The sequence below is a fragment of the Phasianus colchicus genome, chromosome 4 (assembly GCF_987193195.1).
Source record: "Phasianus colchicus chromosome 4, bPhaCol1.hap1.1, whole genome shotgun sequence".
Taxonomy (NCBI): domain Eukaryota; kingdom Metazoa; phylum Chordata; class Aves; order Galliformes; family Phasianidae; genus Phasianus; species Phasianus colchicus.
In genome coordinates, this window is record NC_143439.1 from 3,105,476 (window position 1) to 3,124,197 (window position 18,722).

At 38.0% G+C, this 18,722-nt stretch overlaps 1 protein-coding gene across 4 annotated transcripts in view; it reads left to right on the forward strand.

Moving 5' to 3' along the window:
- The window catches only part of GLRB (glycine receptor beta), a 47,655-nt gene that overhangs the window by 7,897 nt on the left and 21,036 nt on the right, over nucleotides 1-18,722 (forward strand). For all 4 annotated transcript variants that reach the window (XM_090138436.1, XM_090138435.1, XM_090138437.1 and 1 more), the window contains 4 exons: nucleotides 4,426-4,532; nucleotides 6,996-7,063; nucleotides 13,376-13,605; nucleotides 16,066-16,148. In XM_090138436.1, coding sequence (XP_089994562.1) covers nucleotides 4,426-4,532; nucleotides 6,996-7,063; nucleotides 13,376-13,605; nucleotides 16,066-16,148 — 488 coding nt within the window. The remainder of the gene's footprint in view (nucleotides 1-4,425; nucleotides 4,533-6,995; nucleotides 7,064-13,375; nucleotides 13,606-16,065; nucleotides 16,149-18,722) is intronic.

The following is an 18,722-nucleotide window of genomic DNA, read 5'->3' on the forward strand; positions in this document are numbered from 1 at the left end:
TGTTTTTATGCCTTGAGTTACTACGCATAGAAAATCTAATACCCACAAAGCAGAACACTTCTGTATCAGGGAAGTAGTATATACAGTGTATGGCCAGATGACAGATGCTGTGTTTCCCAAAACTTATTTTTATCATTTTCAGATATCTACTGCCACGTTATATGACTAAAATGACATTTTCCATCACATTAATTAAATTAGCAGTATTAAATCTGTTGTGTCAGTGTTTCATAGGAAATTTTATGGTAGGTAACAGTAGTTGGAATATATATTTTTCTCTGTCAGACAGCAGTCTATGCAAAGGAAAAGGTTGACATTAGCTCATCCAAATTGTGAGCTCTACCTAAATGCTGACAATGGAAAAATCATGCAGTTTGACTCTTTGGTCTGCAGTGTATTGTAAGATGGTTTGTGAATTGGCTTCCCTCTTGACTCATGCTTATTTTTTTCCCTTATCGTCATGACGGAAGTAAAAACTGTATTCATTCCTCCTAAAGTGGCAATGGGATCTTAAGAACAGGGATCAGGGCATGAAAACAACAGAGGTTCCCCTTCCCATTTGTGTAGAATAAATATTGTTGGCGTTCCTTTCTCCAGTCATCCTCACGGGGCTCTGCCTGGAATAAGGACTCCTGTAAGTTCAGTGAGTTCTGGGAGTAGATGTCATGATAACCCAACAGAGAGAGGTGTAATGTCTTCTGACATATTTGCTTGGCACAAATGTAACAAAGTGATATAAATTTCAAACTGGGAGTATGATTCGTTTTTGCCACGCGTATCATCTAAACTTCTGGATGTTGATTAATGAATTATGAAGATAATCATCTATTGTATCAATTTAAAATATTCATCATGTTGTTCAAAGGCAGCGATAAAATATGTACAGCTGCAGTGGATAAAGAGGAGATGGACACCTCGCTGTGTATGCCATGTACAGTATTCACAGTCATTCTTTAATTCATCAGTGATAGCAGAAGCAGACTGGAGAGAGGCCAGTCATAGCCCACAGAAGTTTCATGCTGACAGACTCAGAGTACTCGTTTCTTTCCGGATTTTGCAGATACTGTTTGTAAAGTGAGAACTCTGTTTGCTTGCTTACGTCTTGCAGAAAAAGAGAAGACATTCTGTGCTTTTTGTTTTGTTTTTTGTCCCTCCCCTTCAAAATTGTTGCTTAGGCAAAATTCTCAATAAGTCATTTCTAGCTTTACTGTTTTTACTTATATACTTTTTTAATAGCTTTACTATTTTTACTATTGTATGGGAACTGCTGAGTCAAGGCCTGAACCTCTGATTGATCACCTGAGGTGAGCAATGAGTCAGCCCTGGGAGCACAGGTGAAAGCAATTCACCTGTGCTGCAGGAAGGGGTGGAGCCTGGCTGCACCTCTCCTAGACCCATTTAAGAGCTGACTACCACTAGGGAAGGATCTCTCTCCCTTTGGAAGATCCGCTCCACTGGAGTTTCCTGAGCAAGCCCACCATATGGGTAAGCCTCCTATTTATTCTCTTTGTCTCGCTGTGCCTAACTCTCTTGCTTATTTCATTATTATAGCATCTTAATATTATTTGATTATATAATATTCCTTTATATAATTTTCATTGATTATACAACTATATACTTTACATTTACTAAAGCTTTCCGTTAAATTCCCCTTTTGGCAATGGTGAGACTTCAGTTGCATTAGCCTTTGCTTGGTATTCATTGTGTCTTGACTAAAACAGATAAATGACTTTGAAAAATGTTGCTACATGTCCATTTCCTTATGTTTCTCAGTAGCTATGCATGCAAGCTTAGGTAAACATATTAAAAATGTGTTGTGACTGGTGGACATTTAAGGGGAACCTTTGGCTTGTTAGCAGCTTTTCACATGAAAATTCTAGGTTGGGCAAGAAGAGATGGTAGGTAACATTTCAGTTACTGTGAGTGGTGTTGCGTGGGAATCAGACTTTAGAAAATGGTAGTACTGCTTCTTTGGGGATGGAAGGTTTCAGCTCAAATTCTTTCTTTCTAGTATAGTCTACACCTTTGCAATGAGTTCCAGAATGGCCAGTTGAGTTGAGCAGGGGTGGCAGTGTTTTTAGCTGGGACCTCGGTGACTTGAATTGTCCCAGCCAGTTGCTCTGTGTGCCTAATCCATCCTGCTGTGTTTAATGAAGTCATTCAGCTAATCTGAAAGTGACATAGCATCTGAGTTGGCCAAAAGCTACACCTCTGTTTTATTGATTTACAGGTGAAATCCAGGTATGTTTCATCAGCAAGGCTTTTCGAAGGCAACGCAGTCTTTGTGAAAATACTTGGTAGCCTGAATGCTGCTCAGTGAGCAGTTCAGTGACAACATACTGTGAAAGATCACAGTGAGAGTATGGCTGGGCTCTACAGGGCTCTTTTCCAGTGGCTATTCTGGCTGCTTCATTCAAAGTCACCTTTAAAAAAGCAGCAATGACTGACTGTGGGCTTCTTTCTTTCCCTAAGTCAAAGCAGCTGATGCTCTTGGCTCTTATATAAATGAGAAAGAAATGGGTGCACGTGACACTTAACTTCAGCAAATGTGAGCACAGTAGTCCTTAGCAGACAGCAGTGCTGCCAGCCTGTCTTCATCACATCACTGGCTTCTCTGTGCAGGAAGCAACCTCTGCCTAATTGGCAGATGACCTCTGAGCAAACAACCTGAGCAGAACCCTGTATTAACATGCTTCTGCAGTGAGTTTCAGATCTCACGAAATTGCAGCTTTATTCCTCTTAATTGAAGAGACAAATAAACCTGACAGACTATCAGCTGTATTTGGCTTTCTTTTGCTGTTTGATGCTCGCTGGTTTTATTTCTCAAGCTTTTTTTCTCATTTCCTCCTCACGTTTTACAAGCATCTGTATTTAGTTTATGTGTACATATTGTTCCACATGGTTCAGATCATCACTGTTTAATGACTATTGCCATCATTACTATTTAATGAACTTCTTTGAATTATACATTACAGAAATATAAAACAGATTGGGATTTAAGTCTGTTCATGAGCTATTTAGATTTGGTTTGATATTTCACAAATACTGGGCATATATGATTTAGAAACAAACTCTGTGGTTTGTGCTTTATAAATATAACGTCAGTAGGCACCTGATGGAGGTGTGTTAGGTGTTAAGATGTGTGATTTGCAAGGAAACAGCCATGAGTCTTTCTGTATCAGAGTGTCTGAAGTGCTTGCCTACCTTTTTTTCCAGTTAAATTAATATTCTTTTCAATCTTGTTCACGTTACAAAATTGAAAATAAAATCAACAGTTAGCTTTATGTTTGCATATTGTCCAGTTAGTGTTAGCTGCAAGGAAAGCATATAAAGCTGGTTCACAGTATTTCCCTCACAACCTCTTCATTGGTAAAGGCCATCACTGAAGGCTGAACAAAAACTGTAAAGGGACAGAAATGAATCAGGTCTTTTACATACTTGATGATCTAAATTCAAGTCAAATATGAAAAGCCATAAACACAACTCTAGGAAAATTACTTGAAGGTAAACTTATCAATTATTTGAAGAGGTTAGAAACCCTGCTGTTACTTAATTGCTATAACATTAAATTCTCAGAGGGTTATTGTACATACAGTAAGAACATACTAATGGCATTTTTACGTGGTGAGTTGGTTAGTCTAATGACAGACTCAAAAAATGGTTGGAAAGCTGATGACAAGAGTTCAAAATTCGAAATCACTACTGAACATATTCTATAGAGAGCATGAAAAGGGCGTTAGCAGCCTGCTATTGGTGGGATGGGGTCCTGTGCATCACCTCTGGCTTTTTATTCCACTCCTTTCTGTGTTCCTCTTGTAGCTGTATTTACCCATCGCAAGTCCTTTTTAATCTCAGTGATGGTTTTAATTTAACACCCAACGCAATAACAGCGAGGTAAATGAAGATGTTTAAGCTTACTCTGAAAAACAACCAGCGTGCAAAGCCTTGCTTTCCATAACAGAGCTTTGTTAGTGCTTGCCAGTTCTGCAATGGTAGGGCTCGCTGGCAGAGGCAGCTGAAAGGCAGGGAGCTGCCAGAGCCTCTGTGTAGTTTGGCACCTAAGAAGTGCCTGTCAGTTTACTTGTCTTCCTAATCTGACAGCCACTATAAATAGTTCAGGTGGCTGTTTTCTTCTGATGAAGTTATCACGTCCCTCTGGATACATGTTCTGAGGGAAGGGAGCAGTTAGGGGAATTCTTACTTATTTACAGGACTTATTATTGATGTCTCTCTTAAGTTTACCATTAGTGTATTTTAGAGAGCTGTCGCATGTTACAGCTTCTTGAAAAGCACTGAAACATCACAAAGCAAGAAAGCATGGAATGAAACTGCTTTGCTTGTGAGCTGGCACAACTTGAAAATGAGTTAACTTTAAGCCCCCAGTTGCTTCTGTCTTAGTAGTAACGAATGCACTTGTTTTTACAGCCAGCAATCAGCTGAAGACCTTGCGAGAGTACCTGCTAATTCTACCAGCAATATCTTGAATAGGCTACTACTCAGCTATGATCCCAGGATAAGACCCAATTTCAAAGGTTTGTCACATATTTCTGCCTTTTCGTTTGATCCTTGTAATTCAACTTCTTTTTATGCACAGAAAGTTTATATGGAAGTGATATTCACAGCTATATTTATTTCTAAGATGAAGGTTTTGCTACAAGCTGTAACTGTAGGAGGTATTTACAGGGTTTTTTTTAAGCTGAAATATAACATATAGGGATTTCAAGATCATAATACTGTCTGATGCTTTATTATTATCACCATTAAATTTTTCTAACAGATTTTTTTCAGTTGAGTTAGATTTTGTAAAATGCATTTTTAAATGTCTTTATCACTCTATTTTAATTAGGCTTTAGCAATATCCTCGCTTTACAGTATTTCAAACCTCTAACCTTCTCTATAGGGATCCCTTAAGATAAAAATCGAGATCAGCAGTTTTGGTGTTTGGAAATCATGCAAAATACAGTTTTGAAGATATGTTAATAACACTGCTTACAAGGTTTGGGATTTCAAATGGACGATGAGTTTATGCACGTGAGATTCTGAGATAACGTTGTTGTAGGCAACTGTTGTAGGATTGTTCCATGTAGGCAAATGTGATTTCCTTCCATATACAGAAAAGACTGATTACTCTGCAAAACCTCTAGTAATCATACAGCTGCAAATTGTACTTTCCAGGAATTAGATTATTTCCCTGATGGAAAAAAGATAGGAATTTTATTATATTACACACGTTGAAGTTTATATAAATCAGTTCTCTGTACAGCTTAATTATAGGTAGGTTAGTAGTTACTGTAACACATAGCAATAGCATGAGAACTTTGGAAATCTATAATCTTTATTGTGCTTTTGAAGAGACCAGTTTCAGATTTCAGATTCTATTTAACTAAGCTTTATAGCTGTATTGAACTCAATTCTCAGCAGGTTTCCTGCTTCTTTCTTATTGTCTGTAGAGTCATGTGTATTTGTTTTCAGCTCCGAATTTTGTCACAAAAAACAAATGTCCATCCTCTATCTGCTCCTCAGCACAACAGGCTTGTAGCATCTTGCAGATTGATTTATATTTCTGATATCCCTGATGGCACTCTGGTAAGAATTGGGTCTGAAGAAAAAGAGAGGGCATGTAATGTTAGCTTACAGAGAAGTAGGGAAAAAAAGAACAATTTCTGACAAGTGATTTGCCAGTGTTAAAATGTTCCTCACACTTGACTGGCTTCCTTGGGCTGTAGTTCCTATTCAAATCTGGTAGGGATTCCTGGCTACTGGTGGTGCAGTGGGTGCTCTGTCACTGGTGTAAGGCATTAAATGCTATATTCCACTTATTGCATAACTGAAAGAACTGATCTGATTGAAAACTGGTTCACTGAAAAAATGAAATTTTATCTTAGTGATTTTCTGCTGAACCATGAGAACTTGCTGAGTTTGAATTTACGTCTTGTACGTACTCTATTATAGAATATAATATAGAATATTATACATAGATGAGCAAACTATTAAATGTGACATTACTTGGTAATGTAGTTGTTCTCTCTGTATCTCTGTCCAGATAGTCTTATTCTCTTACATCTTTTTTACTTCTGAAAATAGAAAGAGCTAAGCAGTTGTAGCAGTGTGACAACAGATGTGTGTATCTAGTGTGTGCACTGACACTCTCAACATACAGGTGCTAAATAAAACTTGTGGACCATAATTCTCACAACCATCAGCCCGCTACCCCCCACATCATGATAACCCTCTGTTAACACCAGATAGATGGCTGCCTATCCATTCCCGCAGGGTGACAGAGGGCAGATGTAGCAGCTGTCACACCAGCCCTCTTCAACTACAGTAATCCTGGCTGTGGAAAAGAGACAAAAATCCAGTCCATCTTGATATCCTTACAGCTGCTGGCTTCTCAATTTTTCTTGCCAAAATTGGTTATCATTGTAAAATGGAGCAGCCCTCTGCTTCTCTCCCTCTCATGCTGGGTAACTGCAAAAGCTGCATGAGACAGTTTTTATCCCCCTGTGTGTACACTGCTACATTTATACACTTGACTTGCACAGAGAAGTACCCTCTTACAATGTAAGTAAATGCATCATCATAAATCATAAACAGTTATTTGGGATGATGGATCATTGTTATATCTCTGGCAGTTGAATGTGTCCACTGCTGGAGATGTGAATAGCACTGCATGTAGAAATAATGCTGGTTGGTGCATTCTGTGATAGCAGAAAATCATGGAATTTGAAAATGACTCATTGACTTATGGTGAATGAAATGCTTTAAGCTTAGTGCTCTGGAATGAGGATTTTTTTTGTTTTCTTATGAAAATGGTTTCAATGCAAGCAGATTATACTGTAGCTTATTATACCAAAAACAAATTAAATATATTAATTTGAAAATACAAAGTTAGAAAAAAATTCACATTTGGGATGCCACTACAAGGGAGCCACAAAGGAAGGATAATGTACCTTTACTGGGTTGTGCAAATGACTAGAATTCTTTTCTTTTTAAAGGAATTCCAGTCGATGTGGCGGTCAATATCTTCATTAACAGCTTTGGGTCAATTCAGGAGACAACTATGGTAAGACTGAAATGAACTGAATGCAGCACACGTGCAGATTTTCTGACTCAATAAAAATTCAGGCTGAGGATAACGAAACGTAAACTGTAAATGTTTGCTTTGTGACTGCACAGACTGAGGAGTAAGGTGATGGGAATAGTGCTAGGCTGTGCCTTTTGCTGTAAATCTGTGAAGCTGTTTTTTATTTTGTCACAGGTTGTCATAACTCTGATGTGTGTGAAAGGAATTCTGGTAGATGGGTGTAAAATGAACATACATGCAAAGATCTCAAGCATGTATGTTCTCTGTTCTGTGGATTCCTGGGGAGTAAGGAGTAGAAGGAGTAAAGCAGTAGACTATTGGTGACCTTACTGTCCTGTTTATTTACTGTGTGAGAGGAGATAGACTGAAGTTTTAAAAAAAAGGTTTTCCAGTCCAAAGCATCTCAGCATGTCAATAACGGCCTCAAATGATCCACTTTGCAATTTTGACTTTTTCTTGCTGTTGTTATTATATGAAGTACAATCAAGTTCCAAATAGAAAATCATTCTAGAAAAGCACTGTCCGATATTTTGGGACTTGAAGATCTGTTTTCAATGACTTTTCCAATTAATACTGTGAAGAATAATGGAAAAAAAAACCACATTTCATTATAGAAGTCTGAATTATGAATATAATATAGAATTATGATGCAGTCTAGGCTTTTCTTTTCTTTAAAAAACAAAGAAGTACACTGTTTTGCCAGTGTGTGAAAAGCCACAGGCAGGGCATGTACTCAGGCTCTGGAGTCCCAAGGCTCTCCTACACCATCCACTGAAGAAACAGATGCAGTGCTCTGCAGTGCATGGGGGCAGTGGCTAAGGCAGCATTCCTAGTCCCAATGGCAGAGAAATAATAAAACCATAATACAGCTAATGAATAATAAAACACCTTTTGTTGCACATCCAAGTCAGTACCTGCTTAAAATTCAGAGCCAGCTCATGTGTTGCCCTTAATGACATCTCCATGAGTTGCTCTAAGTTAAAGAGATGCAGTGGCTGAAGTAACTTTTGAGCAGCTTGGCCATTTCATCGTTTCATTGCTAGGAGTGAATAAAGGATTTAGATTTGATTGAAAATGATAGTAAGTCAGCTAATGGCATTAGCAGGAAGTGATATTAAAACAAAGAATGTAAGATGAAGATATTTTGAGATTTATTTCTTGGAAAAAAATAGAGGACTGGAGTTTAAAGGAGCAGGCAGGAAAGTAGGAGTGAAATGAGTATCTAAAATTGCAGGTATATTAAGCCAGATGGCCCTTTCAAGTTTTTTGAAATTTATTACATGCTTTAAAAAGTGACTTTTACAGAGGCTTTTTTACAATTAACCATATCCTAATAGTAACAAAATGTGAACGTAAGGCATGTGTGTCCCTCCAAAAAATAAAGTATCCTCTCTACAGCAGTGCATATATGCCTGCCTGTGAATTCCTGTCTAGTCATTCACAGATTTTACTAGCGTGTTGCATAGGATAATCATGCTCTCCTTCATATTTTAGAGCTTCAGAAACAATCCTCATTTTATGCGTTTATTTAGATTTCTATGTCCAGCCAATCACTGTGATGCCTTGGTTGACAAGGGCTAGCTTTTTGGTCTGAACTTCCTATTTACCTTCCTTATCTTATGTAATAATGATGTTTCTCCATCATCTGAGTTTGATGGGGAATCTCACACATCGAGGGAATGACTCATTCTGCAAGAGACAGCATGCTTTGACAAGTTGCACAGTCTGTTCAAAACAAGAGGATCATAACATGAAAGTCAATATATCAGAGCAGAGATGGAGCAGGGCACAGAGGTGGGTGCTGAGGCAGGCATATTATTCATTCAGAGTTAAAACAGGGAATAGAACTGTGGCTAGACTGAAAAGGGAGGCAGATAGGTTAGTGGGACCAGAACTCTGCAAGCCTGTCCCCTGTGGGCATGAGGAGTTGTCTGGTAGCATCCCACACTGCTGTGTCAGTGTCAATGGCCTTCGACTGGCCAAGGACATGGGAAATAATTTTATGTCTTAACATCACATTCACTCTCTGGTTCCTTTGAGAATCAATTACTTTTGCTTTCTATCCTTATTGTCCCATAACTATTTACGTTCTTAGCTATGTAATTTGCTCTTCAACAAAAATAGAGTGGTTGACTGCCTAATGAGGTAGAGTCTACTTGGCTCTAGGAGAGAAAGGGTTTTGTTGTAAAAAAAGCGTTGACAGAAGACTGGTGGAGGCACAGCACTGACCCCATGCCTATTCTGTACAGTTCTAATCAAACTTGTGCAAAAAATGAAGGGCAGATGATTGCTCCATTTCTAGCAAAAGTAGAGTTCATGTTGTATTGAGTACTAGAGGGAATGGCCTTACGTTCCTACGTGTATCAAGCAAGTTAACTGGAAAAAAAAAAGAACAAAAACTAGCAACTACAGAGCAAATAAGAACTTTTACAGCTAAAATAGAGAAAGGTTCATACCAGAACAGCTACTTCCAAGTAAGCTCCCTTTACCTGAACTCCTGTAGACTTGTTTTCTTCTGGCTTTTTAGAGTACTTGTCTGGGATCCCCATGCTAACTCTTCTGATTTTTCAGAGGTTGTTTTAGAGTGCAGATTTATAGGGTAATATAGGGATTATGTTGCACTTAGAAACTGTTATAGACAAGTCAGGGATTTCTAGGGATAGATCCTTAGTTTTATAAATATCCATAGGGCTATAATGTTCTAGCTGTGCTAAGGATCTGACCTTCTGTCTACTGTGACTATTCATTCTTAAGGTTTGTATTTGCAGTGTAACCTTTCTTTTCTGACTCAAAGTCCACTTCCTTCTTCTCCTTTAATTTAAAACCTTACAGAAAAGTCTTTTTAATGTTCATGCTCTTATTTCACTTCTTTTAATCCTATGAATGCAATTTTCTACCTAATCTGTTAAAAGACAGCACTCTGCCACTACTCTATTTAAAGAGAGCGCTATTATGCTTTATTTCTTTGTATCATTGTAGGTCATGTAGAAAAAGCCTTTCACGATCTACTGTGTGCTCCAGTTTTCAGAGAGAGAAGTATTGGCTATGCCTAGCTTCTGGCCTGAGGAGTTTTTCTGGCCACATGCCCACTGTTTTTAGTAGGTTGCATTTGAAATATTTCCTAGAAGTCCTCCCCTTTCGGCTTCCCTTGAAAACAGCTTGCATTCTGTTGGAGTTTGTGGGAAAACAAAGCCCTGTAGAACACTTCAGTGATTCTTTTTACCTTCCCTGTCCTCCTTGCCCTAATGGTAATGAACAACTCTTTTTTTTTTTTTTCCCCTGGTGTTTGACTTTTAAACCATTATTTGACTCCCTTTTACTTTAAAATATTGATCATTCTGCAATATTCAAAAAACATCTGTAAAATTTATGGGAGGGAGATCATGTGACTCATCCAGACCACTTTTTCAAGCCTACATTGAATCTAATTGCAGTGCAAGTACTGAATCTGAAAATTTGTTACTTGATTTTGGAAAAAGTCTGTTACCAGTCCTCTTAAATTTGATTTGCACCAGATCATAGCCTATACTTCTGTCATGTGCTGAAATAGTTTGTATCCTGCTAAATAAAACCTTTCTGCATATTATTTTCTGTAGGTACAGTTAAGTCTCCTGAGGTCTCTTTGCTTAATTAAACATTCTTCATACTACCTCAAGTATGTGGTTGCCATCCTCCCCAGGTGTACACCCTATGAGAGGTTTCCAGTCATTTGTGTAGGACTGAACCTACTTGTTTTAGGCTAATGAGAATTCTCTTCCACTGACTGAAATGGGAACAGAATCCAACGTCTTGAACTGTTGCTAATCTAATCATTGAGTTTATTTTACTTCCTTTCTTTCTCTATTACGAAGGAAGTCAAGTAGTGTCCACCTGATCACAGAATCACAGAATGGCCAGGGTTGGAAGGAACCTGAAGGATCATGAATCTCCAACCCCCCTGCTACATGCAGGGCCACCAACCTCCACATTTAATGCTAGATCAGGCTGTTCAGGGCCCCATCCAACCTGGCACTGAACACCTCCAGGGATGGGGCATCCACAGCCTCTCTGGGCAGCTGTTCCAGCACCTCACCACCCTCTCTGTAAAGAATTTTCCCCTGATGTTCAACCTAAATCTCCCCTCCCTCAACTTAAAACCACTTGATCTTACCACCAATTCCTATTTTGACAGTGGATTTTGATTTTCAGTGACTTAAACATCTCCTGAATGGGTAAACTGAAGGCAGGTGTTGGAGAGTGCTTATCATTTGCTTATGGCTGTGAGAATACTTTTGATTTTGTTAAAACAAGGATAATGCACTTGTTCATTAGAAAATTGATTTTTATGTAATGCTTGTAAGTCTGAACAGTATGCAGGATTTATATGGTTTAAAATAATTGTTTTCACTTGGACATGAAGTCCATATGGAATGGGAACTTCAGAAGCAAACAAGTAAATTTTGAATTGTATCAATATAATACATTTTGAGGTAATGACCCGAATTCCCTCATGTTCTGAAGCTTCTCTATGGAAGCCTTCCAATTCTAAGTCACTTTTTATTAACGACTGTTTTATGCCACTTCTTTACTTTGTAATAACACAGGTCTTTGAACAAATAAAAATCTGACTACATCTATTTTTTTTTCTTCCAAACAGACTGCCAAAACAGTTCTGTCCAGAACTATGCATATTAATAAATGTCTCAGATCTTTCTGTTTAGTTTTGGTGCTTTGGTTTTTGTTATAATGCCGTGGGTAAAAACATTACACAGTCTGTTGTAGTGAGGAAATACCTGGGCTGGACATGGGAAGGTGAGCACAGGGGATTAACAGAGGGAAATCAGTAGGGTAAACTACTCTGTGTGAGATCTTAATCAAGAATTAGCATAAGTATCTCAACATGACACTTGTTTTGGACTGTAAATATACAGCTTATAGCAAGTACTGCGGAAGAGAATTCACAGTATATCAACAGGAAAATGCTTAAGAAGATGCTAGTTTGTACACTACACTTTTAATTTTTTATGTTGAATTCATTGATGAATCAAAAATATGTCATGAACCATCACTCACAGATATCTGCCTTTTTTTATATAATTGTAAAGCACTAGCACCTATAATCTCAGGATGCTTCGTGACTGATAAATAATTATTTAAAAAAACCAACAAAGTAACCACACTATAAAATACAGCAAAGCAGACTAGAGATTTACCTTAATTATAGAACCTGATTTTATTTTTGTCTTTGACTTTGTTTTAACAATTCCTTTATTCCTTTCTCCGTATGCGATCTGCCTGCTTTACATTTGCATAAAAAAGGAGGCATCTGCTTACATGTAAATCTGAAAAGCAAAAAGATGTAGATGCAAGACTGAAAAATCCCAACTGACATACTAGGTCAGATTTTTCCTTTGGATGCACACAGTTTTCACTGAGGACAGCAGGCATGTGGGTTTTGTTCTGCCCTGAGACACATGCTACTCCAACTCCCAATGGCAACATTTGCTTCTCATTGAGCATGGTTCTACTACTGTCCATCCTTGACTAAAACTCCTGCTGAATTTGGGAGAAAGTTTCTTCTATGTAACGTCTTGATTTAGTTTTAATTTTTGTGAGTTAATTCTGTGCCTGTTTTCACGCAAGCTACGTCAGGCCTTATGTTGTACAGTCATCAGTTTTCCATCACTAGCCCCAAATCACTCTTAGAGGTCCCAAGGCTGTATTCTGTGTTTGCAGTTTAAAGTCTGCTATCTTCCTGGTCTGTTTTCTGCTTTTATGGTGTGGCATATTGCCATCACTGTGCCATTTAACAAACTGGAGAATGCTTTTATAAGGTGTTATGTTGCCATCAGCGTGCTACTTAACCAATTGTATAACAAACAGGAGTTTACACTTCCAGGATTTGCTGGTAGAAGTGATGCTGTGCTAGCAGCTGCAGTAAATCAGTGTGGTCAAACTATGGCTGCCTCTGTGCTGCTGCCTACTTTTCTTTATGCCTGTGTAACATGGCTACTGTCAGAGGGGATGAAGAAGGAATCCTGGGGGGAAAATTCACTCCTTTCCTTTTTTTAAAAAAAAAAAAAGCTTTTCTAATTTAAATCTGATGCATACTCTACCTGTTATTAGTAAATTGCATGAAAATTAGCACTTACTAAGGCTATTTGGATAGTGATTCGTACCTACCTTTGTGATAGAAAAATCAAGTCTTAAATTGCTCTTCTTCTGCGAGTCTGATAGAATGGTATTCTTTTCCCATGATTGTTTTTTTGTCTAGACTTGTCTGGTCTAATTCTTATGTATTCTTCCCATCAGGATTACAGAGTGAACATCTTTCTAAGACAGAAGTGGAATGACCCCAGACTCAAACTGCCCAACGACTGGAGGGGTTCAGACACTCTGACAGTGGACCCAACAATGTTTAAGTGTCTTTGGAAGCCGGACTTGTTCTTTGCAAATGAAAAAAATGCTAACTTCCATGACGTCACTCAAGAAAATATCCTTCTTTTTATATTTCGGGATGGAGATGTCCTAGTCAGCATGAGGTATTTTATTGATAAATTCACACTCTTTCTGACTTTAGTCAATTCGTGACTTGATGGGAGATATGTAATACTGTTAGACTTAGTAATGCAGTTTTTGATTAACATTTAAACATATATGGCAATTTTTAAACAATGCTGTCAAAAATGAAATCTGTGAAATCAGGAGATGTTTCAAAGCATGTAGGTTGATAGCACAGGAAGTACTAAAATTTGAAATGTTTGTATGTTCATATATCATGTTAAAGTAACATATTAAGTAAGCTAGTGCTAGTAACAACATTTAAAACTTACATAGTTACCTAGATTTCTGGAAGCATAATGAAGTGAAAGAAGGTTATGCTGTCATTCAGCAAGACATGGACAGGCTGGAGAGTTGGGTGGAGTAGAGCCTTATGGGATTCAATAAGGGCAAATACAGAGTCCTACACCTGGGGAGGAATAACCACATGCATCAGTACAGCAGTGCTGGAAAGGAGCTCTGCAGAGAAAACCTGGGTGTTCTGGTGGACAGCAGGTTGGCCATGAGCCAGTAGTGTGCCCTGATGGCCAAGAAGGCCAACTGGAATGCACTAAAAAGAGCGTGGTCAGCAGGTCGAAAGAAGGTGATTCTTCCCCTCTACTCAGCATTAATGAGGCTGCATCTGTATCCAGCTCTGGGCTCCCCAGTTCAAAAAAGACAGGGAAGTTCTAGAGAGAGTCCAGCAGAGGGCCACAAAGATGATTAGGGATGTGGATCATCCCCCTTATGTTTTAGCAGAGGAGTTGGACCAGTTGATCTCGAGGTCCCTCCCAACTCCTGTGATTCTGTGATATCTGAAGTAATTCCTTCAGCAAAGTAACGTAATTGTTTCACCACCTGAATTTCCATGTTAACTAATGCAAATAAGGATTACCTCCTTAAAAGGAGGATTACCTCCTAAAAAGACTGAAATTTAAAAAGTAAATATAAATATTTTGTAAAAGTACTGGGATGTGATTCCAGTTAAGATCTATGCTTTACTGGATATAGACTTTTCAGAGGACTTCCAAAAATGTTTAATTTCATTGCATTTAATGCATACTTTTTTGTATTTTTGCTTTGTTTATGATAGTGATAGTACTCTATGCCATAAAAGCAACCGTTCATTGTAAACAGCCAATTTTTTAATTAAAAGGTATATAATGAAGATTTACAGCCTATAGATGCAATGATTTGCAGAGACTAGGTTCAGTTTCTAATAGTGAGTATTTTTTTTTTGCATAAACTGAAACATACCACCGAAATGCAGGAAAAAGTGATTTCCCAAAAGCACTGTAACTTTGCCATTAAGAGAGGACAACTTTTGAAATTATGAATGCACAAGCTTTTTATTTGCAGAGTGGAAGTGGTTAGAAAGAAGAAAGAAGATAGGAGAGTCTGTGTTTGTTTGTTTTTGCTCATTCTAAATCAGGATGAGAAAATTAAATCTCAAGACTTTCGCAGATGAAGGTCAGAAAAGGAATCATAGAATCAAATGAATTGGACAGTTTAAGCATTTCATTTGGCTCATTCTGAAGGTCCTGTTCTGATTACAGTTATTTATCTAGCAGTTTTTGAAGTCTGTAGAAATTAATATTTCAAAATAGAAAATCACTTTCAGCTACAAAAGCAATTTTGATTTTAAATATTAAAATTTAACAGTTGAAACTTCTTTCAGGTACATATTTTTCCAGGTTGTAGCCATTCAGAACAGCTGGGCAAATTGAAACTTTTGTTAGTTGATATTGATAGTTGAGGTGATGTCTCAGGGATCTTGAATGGCACATAAAGAGCGGATGGACATTGATTATTTATCTTCTTTTCTGGTAAAATAATGATGAGAGCAGGGCCAGGGCAAATGGAAGGAGACCATTAGAGTGTGTGAAGGATAGTGTGCTCCTTATTGCAGGATGCCTTGATTATTAAAGTTTACATAAATTTGAGAAAGCAACAGGAAGCTTCTTGAAGGAAAAAAATTCTGTCGAGCTGTCTGAAATAAGGAAGCATCACTCACTTCTGGTTTAGGAAGCCCGTGAGGCACAACTTAAAGGAGGCTGCTGAAAATCTGGGAAAGTGTCATTTCCTCATTGCTCTGGTCTCATATTCTCTAATATTCTCATATTAGTCTGCCACTGTCCACTGCTGGAGACAGATTTCTTTTCAGTAGGGACCTTTGGTTGGGTTGTTCCTAAAAATTATGTCTTTTGCCATGTACTTGTAGTCCTCTAATTTGTGAAATTCTGTACGTTTAATGCTGCATTATTAAACTACTAGAGGTACTTAAGTTTCTGGTTAGATACCCAAATTTTGAAGTGCTATTTATAATTTTATAATTTCTGTTATTTTTTTCTACTATTTTGGAAGCTGAAAGTCAAATACCTAGGATTTTCCTTTTTCTTAGTGCAATCTACTCCTTACATGACAGCTCACCCTATTTTAAAATTCTATTTCTGTATTTTTAGATTGTCTATTACTCTGTCGTGCCCTTTGGACTTGACCTTATTTCCTATGGATACACAGCGCTGCAAGATGCAATTGGAAAGCTGTATGTAAATTCATCTTTGCCTAAAAACACATTTTGTAATGAATCTTGAAATGAATATTCACTGATTCCCACCAACATAAATTTCCCTATGAAAAATGTTTCTTATGGTTGTGTCACCACGCGCTCTGATTCAAGCTTTTGCTATTGAGCACAGCGACAACTGATTAGTATTACAAAAGCAATAGCTTAGTAAAACAGAAACACACATCGTTTGGAAAAAAGAATCCACAGTTTCCTCCGGTGGTTTTAATTTCCATAACCTGTGCTTTTTTGTATATTGTCAGGCTCCATTTTTATCCCCTTGCGTTGATGGCGCACCGTGTCGTTTGTAAGTCCTGAGGTACTGGAACAAAAGAAAATTATTTGATGCCAATATTTGAGAGCATTTAGTATGCAACGTTTTCAGAATGTTTTCAAGATTTGTTGAGGATGTGGGCAGGCATCTCTCCCTACTAGTCCTTTTTTGGTAACCTGGTTATCCGATCTCACAAAGGGGCAGACAGGTCTCATCTGTGAAGGCCTTCATGCCATGCTGGAAGTTGCAGCCAAAGCACTTCTGAAACCCATCTTCTTCCCTGCTCCCCACGTACAAGGGCATCTATTCCAAAAGTCCAGTAGTCCCATCCTTGTCCATCCTACTTTCCTGGCCTTTTGTTTCAACGAAGGGTGAGTGTGATGCAGGGAAGGAATCCCTACCCTACCTGGTGTAGGGATCCTGCTTTGGCAGGGGGGTTGGACACGATGATCTCTGGAGGTCCCTTCCAACCCCTACGATTCTGTGATTCTGTGAAGGGTGCTTCTTCCAACCTGTTCCTGCTACAATACAAAAGCTTTATTCTGTTGTTACTGCCCCAGATCTGCTGAGGAAGCTGAGATTAAGGAAGGAAAGACAGAAGCAAGGAAACAGCAAGGTTAACCAAAGCTGAGCAGGACAGCCTGGTGATGACTGTGTAGTAATAATGATCAGAGCTATACAATTTAGCTTTTGATTGACAGCATTTACCCTTGGAATTCTAATATGACCATAGTATTAGAGTTTCGCCCACTGTGCATACATTAGCTGAAGTAAACTCGTATGGCAAACCCAAACAAATTTGTGGTTAATGTGAAACTGGAATTTGGCTCAAACTTTCTCAGTCTGGGTTTCTCTACAAGTATGAAAAAGTATGATTTCTCAGGGCAGAACTACTCATAAAAAAGTTGCCAATAACTTCATCTAATCAACCTTACTGTCTCTCTCCATGCTACGTTGATGTGTATAGATGAGGGTGCAGAAATGCATTTTCTGCTCCTTTGGAAAGATAGTGTGAACTGAACTTTCTTCTACCTTTTTATTCCTTTGACTCCTATGGCTCCCAGTTTGTCCCCTCCAGTTCCAACAGTGGGCTTGCTTTCTCTGTTGGCAGCTTTAATTCAATAAATACGTTCAGTTCAAATTTTTGTCTTTCTGGTTGTTAGATTTCCAAGACGAAGCTGCCAGTTTTTATTAAACAGTTCCCTGTATGTATGGTTATGATCACTAGTTCAGCACATTCCCAATGGACAAGATTTTCAGTGCCCATTAATTATATTATAAAAGACCTTGGCGGGTTTGTGACTTGATAACTGTTGTAAAGAGGTGAAACTGATTTTATGAATTGAACTTTAAGACAACTCATTTTTTGATATTATCTTTTAGCATGGACCTTTTAAGGTGTGATTTTTATTTGGTGGTTGTTGACCTTAAAGAAGTTGGCTAATGAACTATTTAACTTTCTGAAGGGCATCTATTTTTCAATAATAAAAACTGTTTATCTAAATCCTCCAAAACAAAAATGGTTCTTTAAACATTTCTGAGGCATAGAATTATAAAACACTGCCTACTAGCTCAATCTTTTTATATATTTCCCCCCCTTTTTTTTCCCATATAAAGCACACTATCTTTGAGCAACCTGGTCTAGAGGGAGGTATCCCTGTCTATGGCAGGGGGTTGGAACAAGATGATCTGAAAGGTCCCTTCCAACCCAAACCATCCTGTGATTCTCTGATCTCTGTATGAAGTTAATTCTTAATAAAGAGAAAGTAACAGAAAAACAGCACGTAAAATCATGACTGTAAGTGCATATTTATTTAATACTGTGCTCTGCTTGAGCACTAGTGCTGCTGTATAAATCGTGTGTTAGATGTATGTTGTGGTCTCCCCATATTCAGGAGATTATATGGTGCTGAGGTACTGACTTGATTTCAATAGGACTACATATCTACTTAAATTTCTTGTCGTGTATTTCCTAAAGCATAGTGATGTCATGAATCAGGGCTTTTAATCTGAACAACTAAGTAGAAAGGTTGTTTTACACAGAAGCCAAGTCATTAGGTAATCAGGTAATTAGTAGGTGCGGTGTTAATTTCTGTTGTCGTTACTTGGACTTGTGAGCATAGCTGAAATTCAGTATGTTTTTCATGCTTTACTGAAATGGAGTATGAATGATTATGCAAACTTTAAAGCTGTGGAATCTAGAGCTTTGCTTTATTTGTTTAGGTAGTGATTCCTGTAACAGACACCTCTTAATCGTTGTAATTTTGCCAATAATATAA